General features: G+C 32.6%; 2 protein-coding genes across 2 annotated transcripts; one reads left to right on the top strand and one right to left on the bottom strand.

Annotated features, from left to right (window-relative positions):
* Positions 1–746: 746 nt before the first annotated feature.
* Positions 747–1,458, bottom strand: LOC147386135 (17.8 kDa class I heat shock protein-like). The gene has a single exon (XM_086424129.1). It carries the CDS (start codon positions 1,347–1,349, stop codon positions 918–920), a length of 432 nt encoding a protein of 143 aa, XP_086280255.1. The 5' UTR covers positions 1,350–1,458; the 3' UTR covers positions 747–917.
* Positions 1,459–5,666: 4,208 nt separating this feature from the next.
* On the top strand, positions 5,667–6,370 carry LOC147386134 (17.8 kDa class I heat shock protein-like). Its single transcript, XM_086423520.1, has one exon. It carries the CDS (start codon positions 5,746–5,748, stop codon positions 6,223–6,225), a length of 480 nt encoding a protein of 159 aa, XP_086279646.1. The 5' UTR covers positions 5,667–5,745; the 3' UTR covers positions 6,226–6,370.
* Positions 6,371–11,107: the final 4,737 nt, after the last annotated feature.

Here is an 11,107-nt window from a genome sequence, read left to right as displayed (position 1 = left end):
AATTTCGGAATAAACTGATTTTAAGTGTAGATGATCTCTATGATGAGGAGATTATCATCACGAAATCTCGGCACATTCTGAAATTTTTAATCACATCAAAACTGATTTACAAAAAAAATAAATAATTTACTATTCTTCTTAAATTTGTTTTGATAGAATTATAAATTTCATGATTGGCTGATTTTTTGAGAGGATGATCTTCTTCTCATCATCGATATCTTTTAATCCAGGTAAGACAAAGAAATAATTTGACTATGATGTGGGTTGTTCTTATTATTATTATTTTTTTTTTCTAATCGAGTGTCTGGACCAGCTTGTGCGCAGCACGGCTAATCTCGAGGAGAATTATCACAGCAACTCATCGCCATGGTCCCCCAGTTAAATCATCAGAAAATCCAAGAGAAGAATCGAACCCGTGACATGCGTCAAACCCACACTTCATGTGCTCGTCCTTACCACTTAGGTAACTCATGGGTGGGTGGTTGTTCTCATTAATTCGCAAGATGCGTTTTTAATTACCCTTTCAAATAATTCAATAAATTGGACTAATAGTCTTTTTTTTTTTTTTTAATTGTTATTTTTTCGAGATTGGTAAGAAAGATCCAGAGTACTAATTACCTATTGTTAGAATTTTTCTTCTTCGTCACATTTTCTTTGAAGGCATGCTATTTATTTTAAACCTTTTTATAATAATAATAATAATAATAATAATAAATCAAATAATCAAGAAATCTACTACCAGTGAATAGATCAACAATCAGGCTTAAGATTAATTATTTCATTAACGGATGGGATTACATCATAGATGACAGACAGACCACACCACTGAATTACACAGCAGAAAACAAAACAGTAACAAACAACACTCAAACACCAAATCTTTTATTTAATATCCATTTTATGATCAAATCTACTTATCAACCACTGATCTCAACGGTCTTAACTTGAGGTTCCTTCACCTCCACCTTCGGTATTGTAATAGTAAGCACACCATTCTCCATCGAAGCCTTGACTTCATCCACCTTAGCATTCTCTGGCAATCGAAATCTCCTCAAGAACTTACCACGTGTCCTCTCCACTCGATGCCACTTTTCATTCTTGTCTTCCTTCTCTATGTTTCTCTCCCCACTTATCTTAAGTACCCTCTCCTCAACTTCCACCTTCACTTCTTCCTTGTTGAGTCCAGGAAGATCTGCCTTGATCACATGCCCTTCTGGGGTCTCTTTCCAATCGATTGCTGTGTTGGCGAATGGACATCCTTCACTTGGGAGGAAAGGACCCCAACTTTCATTAGAGAATGGGTTGAATAGGTTTTGGTTTCCAAACAAATTAGGCATGATGAGCGACATTTCTTACTTCTAAATCTAAATATAAAAGAGAGATGTTTTACCAACTGAGAACAAGCTTAGATACTGATGGTTGAAGGGGACTGTCAGATACAATATTTATAGTGATTTTGGTGTTAATCTTGAAGTTTCGGGCCTCTTCTTGAACCAACTATTTTAATCTATCTTTCTACACCAGTCCTGCCTCTTCCGTGATACTGGGCCAGCCTTTATTTTGCTTTTGGTTTTCTTAATGTTGTTCCATCACGCTTTTAAAACTAGTCGAGTCGACTAGTTTGGATTTTGAGATGGATCGGTTACTTAATTTGATAAAGATCGATTAGCCACTTGAAAATGCATCGAGTTGGATTAGATACTCTACCAAATTACTTGGTTATATAATATTTTTTGAGAAAATTACTTAAAAGACTTTGACAAAGGGAATTTTTTCAAAATAATCCCTAAATTTTGACAATAATTTGATAGGACATTTAATAAATTTTTTATTTCTTAATGATCCCTCGTTATTGGCTAACTCACCACTTTTTATGTATTGTCAAGTTCACTTGTAAAACTCGACATTCGTAAAATCTACTTATATTTGATTTTTGAATTTTTTTGACTAAAATTTTGAGATAATAATTTTTTTAAATGATTTCCTTGATTGATTTTCATCAAAAAAATTAAGATAAAAAAATCTTTATTTTTTTACATACATCTTTAAAATATTTAAAAAAATCTTTGAAAATAATTTCTTCTTTCTTCTTAATTCTTTTTCGACGGAATGGAGTCTTCAAAATTTAATTACGATGCCAAAAATTTAATTTAATTTTTTGATGAAAACAATGAATTCGAACGGTTAGAACATTTAATTATATATAAATATGGGAGATGAGGTCCAAGAAATTGTTAAGAAAAGAAAACGATGAGTTTGAATGGCTAGGACATTCAATTGTGAGACATGTGGGAGATGAGGTCCAAGGGGTTGTTAAGAAAAGAAAAATTTACTAAAATAGACTACTAAGAGACTTTTGAAAACTTATGGACTATTTAGAACAAAATCCCTCTTTCAAGGTTCTTTAAGTAATTTTTTCATATTTTTTTTAGATTTAATAATAAATATTTTTTTTTACTTTTTGTAAATGTGTGTAAATTTAATAAACTTTTGAATAACTTGTCTTATTAAATTCATGAGTTTTTGACTTGACTCAACCCAATGAACATTTGAGTTGAGTTTTAAAACAATGGTTGTTACATTGTGCAACGGATCGTACATACAATGAGATGGGATAAGATAATCAAATTACTTGAAATACCTAAAATGCCTCTCTTATAAATAAATAAAAAACTCATAATTTAATATAATTCGTAGATAAAAGGTATCAAATAAATAATCGCATGGACTAGATAATCTCTTGAATTCCGAACTTACATTTTCTTCATTCTTCCATAACTATATTATTCCATTTCACTCATGATCACTCCACTTGAAATTTAGATAAGTTTTAAAGAGGTAAGAAATAATCGTTCAGAAATTTCAAATTTTTGTTAAGGTTGGGAGAGATTTATTTAGAAAAAATTTACTAAATGGGTTGTTAAGTCACAATCCTAAAACTTAAGGTAATTTTTAGATAGAAATACCCATATTAGATCTATTAACTAATTAATCGACAATCCTCCAAATTGTCATTTTGACATCATTAATTGTAGTGCATGAATGCTAGGGGAAATTGTATTTTTGATACAAATAGAAGTAGGAGTGTCAATCATAGTTACAAAATCCTCTAAAATTTTCAAAAAATTCATAAATTTCTTTGAATAAAGGATCAGTCGATTAATTTAACAAATTGACAAATTGATCGACGATCCCTCAATTGATGGAATATGGTAACAATTTTACCTCTCAACTCCCAAAAAATTTAGTTTTTTCAACATTCAAACATCAAGAAGATAGAATTTAGAGTTGATAAGAAATCCAATAAAATATTTTGTATAATCTCCGAAATTTTATTGATTTTTTTTTTATTTTAAATTTATCCTACTTAACTAAATTGAACTCCCACCAAATAATTATTGAATCCAAACTTTCTTAATTAGTTGTTAAAGAATCAATCACATTCGGACTATCAATCTAGCTGTAACATATTTTATTATATGTGATAGTTCTAACCCTTATTCATCATAGTTTCAGGATTTGAAATAGCCAGGTAAATCTAGATTGGGATAATCGGTTCTAATTTTATAATTTTATAAAATAACAAATGCAAAAGATAAAGGAAAAAATATATTTAAAAAGTGCTTCAAAAGTAACTTAACAATTGAAATTATGTAGGCAAAAATGATTTCAAACGTCATTGCTTTCGTTTAGTTCAATCTAGACAACAAATTATATATATCAGTGCTTCAAAAATATATGTTGATGTTAAAAACTTTCCTGTAATTTAAATTTTAAAATACTAATTAAGGTGATTTTAAATTTTAACATTAATTTTTCATTTTTTGAAAAATGAGGTGGATTTTTCACATTTGTAATAGATTATTGATTTAGATTTGTTTTTTATTTTTTTTTTACTTTAGTATTTAAATCTTTTTTTTCTTTTAAAAATTTTTCTTTGAAATCTTGGGGGATCATTTGTTGAAGTTTTTTCAAGCTTATTAAATTTTTTAGGTAATGTTAAAAAATTAACAACATGATTATAAGAGTATAGTCTTGTAAATAAAAATTATCGATTAAATGTAAATGTGATGATGCTGGTCCAACATATAAGTATAAAAACGAAAAATAAAAATATTCTTTAGTCATTATTCATTACCAATCAAATGTGCCACGTATCTTTTTAAGAATGATGGAGGATGGAACACGAAGGGCTAACTGAAGTGAAAGGAGTAGCATCTAGTAGAAAGAGAGGTCGCATGCACCTTACCTTATCTAGAGAAAAAGCATAAAAAAATAAAAAGAAACTTGGAGAAGTTGGTAGAGAAAGTTGTTGAAGCTAATCCGAAATTTCCTCTTTAATAATTTTAAGTTCTTTTTTGGCACACCCCTTCCACTAATAAAATATTGACTTACCCCCTTGATTCTTTGATTTACTATTTTGTTCAACATCCTTTAACATGATATGGTACATACTCCTACAAGCCCATTGATCCTTGGTCCACGAATGGTACATCCAAAGATTTAAAAAAAAAATTGAAGTTAGCTTGATTGATGATATAATGTAATTGTTGAATTTGGATCAGATCGAACCTACCAAGTCAGACTAAATTCTTTAGTAAAATGAATTCCATTGGTGAGTTGTTGGTTCTTGTGGATGATGTCTTTTATGAAAATAAACAAAGATAGTTTAGAAAAAGCATATTTGTGGATCTTTTTTATTTGTTTGAATGTTATTCTTTTATCTTTCTTGAAAGTAATGCTAATGTTCATGGTCACATAGTGGTGTTTCTGAAAAATATTTTGATGATCAAATAAATAAAAATTCGAGTAAAATTTTAATTTAAAATGATAAAGATTGTATGTTTTTTAACTTTCAATCTTATTAATGTTCTAATTAATATATGTTAATTTGATCATATCAATCGTTAAGGTGGTGTCACATGTTAGCGTGGAAACTTCTCTACCATGATAATCATAATATACTAAGTTGCATATATTATAAATGAACTTATGATATTTTTTAGATAGATTTTGGACAAGTTAAGAAGTAGACTCTTAATTTCTTGAGATATAAGATAAAAAATCTATGATTCTCTTCCCATTATCACGTTAGTACAGTGTCCAAGAAAGTTAGTTCAGTAATTTTCTTAAAAAATATATTTTTTTTTAATATTACAACAAATTAATTGATTGAATCAAATTGAAACAGGATCTAATTGGTGAGACAAATTTTCAATCTGACCTTTGGTTCGATTTGAAATTATAAGGGAGATTTATCGAAAAATCTTTACTAACTAAGGACGTAAGGAAAATGTTTCTCAAAAATAACATTCCACGAGTCTCTTCTCGAAGCATCAGGATCTGTTTAATTATTGAATTTAATTTAAGGTAGTGCTGGGGTGATACAGTATGTACTGCGATTGTTACAATTCTGACGTGGAGATTCATACATAACTGTAGATGATTTGTATTCGTATCGCGAGGAATCATATCTATGGTTATTTGCACATCCCACGTCTGAATTGTGAGAATAGCAGTAAATGCCATGTGTCATTCCAGCATTTTCCTTAATTTAAATCCATTAAGAGAGAGAGAATTCTAACCCCTTCTCGAAACATCAGGACAGTCCCAAAGGAGGACACAATTACGAAAACACCCTTTCCCTTTCGTATTAAAATACCTACCCGCTTCAGCTTTAGCAATAGCAGTGGAAGAACATAGAGTCTGCAAGATTTAGCTAATTGTTTCTTGAAGCACAAGAAAATGTCGATCGTTCCAAGCTTCTTCGGGGGTGGAAGGCGAAGTAACGTGTTCGATCCATTTTCTCTGGACATTTGGGATCCATTCCAGGATTTCCCCTTCACACTCGCTACCTCTCGTCCTGACACATCAAACGAGACAGCACAACTCGCGAACACTCGCATCGATTGGAAGGAAACACCAGAAGCTCATATATTTAAGGCTGATCTTCCTGGGCTTAAGAAGGAAGAAGTGAAGGTCGAAGTGGAAGAAGGAGGAGTTCTACAGATTAGTGGAGAGAGGGTCAGAGAGAAGGAAGATAAGAATGACAAGTGGCACCGTGTGGAGCGTAGCAGTGGGAAGTTTATTCGGCGATTCCGACTTCCTGAGAATGCGAAACTTGATCACGTGAAGGCTACTATGGAGAATGGGGTTCTGACTGTGACTGTTCCAAAGGAGGAGGTGAAGAAACCTGAAGTGAAGGCGATCGAGATATGTGGTTGAGGCAGAGATCTTAGGATGAGACGAGTGTGCGAATAAGGTCTCGTTCCTCTGTGGTTGTGAATGTGGTCGTGTCTTGTCTGTTAAGGTGTTGTTTGTTTTTGTGTGTTAAAAGCCGTGTTATAGTAATAAATGGTAATATTTTGTATGTTTTGGGATGTTTTGGTTATCTAGCTCTGCTTCTTATTTTATTTTTTTTCATGATTGATGCGAATGGATGAGTTTCATTTGAATTAGTTGATTCGAGCATTTTAGGGATTGCATGGCTCGAAAGAGTTCTGAATTCGTCACTTGGGACACTTTCAGATGATCGATTGGTAGGAACTCCAAAAATATGTTAAATGTGGAGGGGCGAGAGGAAAATTGTTCAAGAAAGTAGGCTTGACCTTGATCCAACGGTCTCCTCTTGATTCTTCTGTTTGTTCTGCCTTGATTAACCTCTTCGAATGAGATGGTTCGACCTCTTCCCCTTCAGGATATTGGTCTGAATCTCCTTTATTTATTTATTTATTTTTTTGGTCTCTAAGATGGTAGAAGGTGGGAAGGGTAGGGCTCCGGTTTGATGACCGAAGATTTAACTAGTACTTATATAAAAGAGAGCAAATACAGAAAGTCCTCTTATAAGAGTTCACTCTACCAGTCAACCAGCAGTCCCTATCATAGTTTGGTAGTTTGATTTTCATACACGAAATCCAGGGATAAGTGTGGGTTGTTATATTTAAAGTGCACTTGAATATTTTGAGAAATGGATACATAACTTATTAGTGAGATTTCAATTTAACAGAAAGTGGTGCAGGTCATTAATGTTAAGTAATTTTTTTATTTTTAAACACACAAGTGTCCTATCAATCTGATCTGATGTGATCCATTTTGTATTTACTCATGTGTGAAGGTGTGATCGGATTCAGATATTTGCTTGGAGTCGGTTTATGCGTTATGAATCTAGTTAGATATGAATTAGGTTTCTGATTAAGAATGTATGAAGGTAAATACGATCTTGATTTTAGATCAGGAATGAGTTGGGAATCGAATATGAATTTGGTTTAGGTCTAGGTCGGATCTTGTTCAGATGTGGATTGTTTTAATGTATATTTTAATGATTCTCATAACTCGGGCTCCGCATTTTGTGTAGTTAGTATTCGTTTTTTAGGGCAGGATGTGTTTAATTATGTTATATTCTTTCCTTTTGATAATTTATGCTTCTCTTGTTATGGGAGGGGGGGGGGGGGGGGTTAGGATCATGAAAGGGTTTTTATTCTTTCTAGATTTGTCTTAGATGGTTATGGATTTTGAGTCTAAGTTGAGGTCTGATTGATTTTTATCAAGTCGGTCATAGTTTATCGTCCTATATTTGTCAATTTATACATTATGATTTTAATTCTTTCCTGAGTGAGGGGGAACCTGATCCTTTTGAAAAGATGTATTTGATTGAACTTGTGCTCCACACTTTTCATAACAGGGCTATGAACTATTAACTTACTTCCTTCTATATTGTATTTAGTTCATGGTGTAGAGTTCAGTAGCTTCTTGCTTTCTAGCATGATCTAACTTGTTGACCTATTAGTTTCTACCGGAACCTCCTATTATCTTATTGTGATACTATCATGATGTTGCGTACCTAAAATGGCCCCCACACTAAATATTAAGGATTTGTTATTCTCTTGTTATTTTGCAAGTGAAGAACCTTCAAGTTGGTGAAGAGTTTCTTTGAACTTTATTTTAATAAAGTTAATAGTTGAGCTCACCTTTATAGCATAAAAATACATGTGATCATTAAGCTCACCTTGTGGCATTCAAAGGAAAAAATTCTATGAACTTAAAATATAAAAAAAATTATTAATTTTTGCAGTTGAATTTTAATTTCAAAGTTGGGGAGTTCTTAAGAGGAAATCTTTTATCAAACCTAAAAAAATATCATTTCTTTCTTGCTTTCTTTTCTTCTGTGGTACTGGATTGGCAATGTGGTAATCCATTTGAGGTCTATAGGGGAAGTGTTTTTCTTAATTTGAGTCTGACTAGCCTTGCTTTTTGAGATTTCAGCTTTAGTTAGGTGGCTGAGCTCTGCTTGTGGCATCCAAACATGATCCTATGACCGTTGAACCTCTCCATCAACCAGATGGTGGAGATGAGACGAAGACCAGAGAAATTCTATAAGTCAACATAAATTTATAGGTACCACTGAATAGTATAGCTTTGTCTAGGGATGCATTTTCTTGGGAATCCCTAACATCTCAACCGTCTGTTTGACGATGAGGCCACACCGTGGGTTGATGCATAAAGTAGCAAGCTAACCGGTTGCAGATCACAAGTCATCCGTTGCAATCTCCCTTGACCGAATCTTAGTTGCACCCCTCAACTTTTTGCTGATCCAGATATAGGAGGAAGTGGCTGCACTGAGATAAAGGTGGGTGCAAATAGTACGGGAGCAGATCTTCTGTAGCGCATATCTCCTGTACCTCTTCGTAGCTGTTTTCAAAAGGATGAGAGTGTGCCACATCATCACGACAGTTACATCTAACTCTTTAAAGTTAGTAGTTGATTAACTGTCCATTTTCAAACACGAAGAAAAAACAAGTTTTTTTATTTTTATTTTTCAAATCTGACCTAAATCTTGAGTAGAAGAGGACTGTGTTGTTATTTTTTTAAATCTGATGTATTTATTATATATGGACGGTAGGACAAGAGCTACAGAACAAATGACCTACAGAGGATCCTCTCTCAAATTGAACGACTCGTTTAAGTTCTACAGAGGATCCTCTCTCAAATTGAACGACTCGTTTAAGTTTTGTTGATTATTTCAGGGTGAATCTCCATTTTGTGTGCGAAATATGACGAAATTCCAAGTTCGATACACTATTTATTTTAATTCCAAAAACATGCATTGGTTGTTGTTATCCCCTATGAACTCATGAGTTCATCTCTTCTAATATCTGAGAATTCATAGATGTACTAGAGAATTTATTGATTATAAAAGTGATGAAGTCACTTGAAATGCATGTTTTGAGAATTAAAATGATTAGTGTATCGAAATCGGAATTTGGACATAAGTTGCACACCTTTGGGGGAGAATTCCAATATGTAAGAGAACTAACATTGGCACCCCAATCTTTACTTATTACACCCCAATTTCTTAAATAATTTATCACATCCCCATTAAACATTAAAACAGACCATCATTCACACATTACAAAGGTTTGGTTTAAATTATTATTGCAACATTACAATGTTTTGTAATGCTCGTTCAAGCAATTTTAGTAGTTGTTTACAATTATGATTAGGCTCATGTAAAATCTTAAACCAAAATAAAAAAATAAAAATAAATAATAAAAAAAAGCTTCTATTGGCACCCCAACTTTTACTTACTATTGTATTTATTTTTAACTGGGATGTTATAAATAAGGGTCTTGTTAATGTGTGCCCTAAGGGCACATGGTGTGAAGGGCAATATATAGACTTTGGAAATTGGATTTTGTATCGAAAATGCACTTAATTTTTTTTACCAAAATACCCTCAGACTCCAATTTTCAAATTGTATTTATTGTACTCTTAAGGCCATACATTAACAAAACCCTATAAGTAAAAGATGGGCTGCCAATATCAGCTATTTTATTGAAGATATCATTCATGGGTTGAGATCCATTGACTCTTAAGGATGACTCATGAATAAAACACCTGATCCCAATCCTTTAAACACAAAATTTAATAGTTGAGATTTATGAGTATCTTGATAACACAAATCTTGGAGATATTTATCCCAAGGATAAATCTCAATCATTGGATTTTGCATTTAAAGGGTTGGCATCATGTGTTTTTTTTTCAATAGTCATTCTTAAAAGTCAATGGATCTTGACTCATCATTTATTGCCTTTTGAAGTTTTGTTGATTATTTATCGACGTGACACAAAGGGAGACACAAGGGTGACAAAAACTCGTGGTGTGGTGCACATTACCGTAGATGCTTTTTCATGAGATACGAGTATAAAGCATCTACGGTTATGTGCATACCACCACATCATTTTTGTCACCCTTGTGTCTCCGTTTGTATCATCATTCCAACATTTTCCTTATTTAAGATATCATTTAACCCCTTTAACAGTGATCTCCCACCCTTTTCCAGGAAGATATCCTCTATGGATCTGTAGCGTGAGTTCATTGTAGCACTAACCAACTATTGACAGTGCGCCATGTCATCAAGAGAACAACCTTGGTTCATTTAAATTTAGGAGCTCATTGACCATCCATTCTAACACTCAATTAGACTAATAAAAAGTAGATCTTTGAATTATTATTATTATTATTATTTTACAATCTAAGCTAAAAAGTGAATCCAAGAGGAGAAAATGGTTTTTTTTTCCCCTTTTGATTATGGTGTTTTAAGGAATTTTCTAAAGGTGCCACAAGGAGTCATAGGGAACTCTGCTACAAAAATCCACTCCCCCTTTTCCTCTCATCTAAATAGAATTTTTTTTTTTGCTGTTGCATAAATCCGTGATCCACCAATCACATGAACCCATTTGTATTGAATGCATCCTTAATTTACAAAATTACCCTGATTAATTATAAAACTACCCTTGCATGCTTGACGTGGCAAGCATTTAGGTGTCTGTGAGCCAAAAAACACTTCTCTAATTGATTTTGGGTGATTTAAACATCCCTCTGCATTTTGGTAAATATTTGAAATAACCTTGTGTTCTAAAACTGATGGCATATGCCTTTTGTTGGAATTTAGAGGGTTGAATTAGAAAATCCTTTAATATTCATTTAATTGCAATCATATGGTAAATCAATCTATTAACCATAGGGTATTTAAATCCCATGTTTGCTTTATGCTTTTTACTTTATGCTTTATACTTTTTACTTTATTGCTTTATGTTTAGTTGAATGT

Source organism: Akebia trifoliata, chromosome 14 (assembly GCF_017979445.1).
Source record: "Akebia trifoliata isolate Shusen 1 chromosome 14, ASM1797944v1, whole genome shotgun sequence".
In the NCBI taxonomy this organism is placed as follows: Eukaryota; Viridiplantae; Streptophyta; class Magnoliopsida; order Ranunculales; family Lardizabalaceae; genus Akebia; species Akebia trifoliata.
The sequence above is the reverse complement of the archived record's forward strand: the minus strand, read 5'-3'. Positions and strand labels throughout refer to the sequence as shown.

What these genes read in the sequence shown, in the direction of transcription:
- LOC147386135 (XM_086424129.1), bottom strand. Translation starts at nt 1,349, where the DNA reads ATGTCGCTCATCATGCCTAATTTGTTTGGAAACCAAAACCTATTCAAC.
- LOC147386134 (XM_086423520.1), top strand. Translation starts at nt 5,746, where the DNA reads ATGTCGATCGTTCCAAGCTTCTTCGGGGGTGGAAGGCGAAGTAACGTG.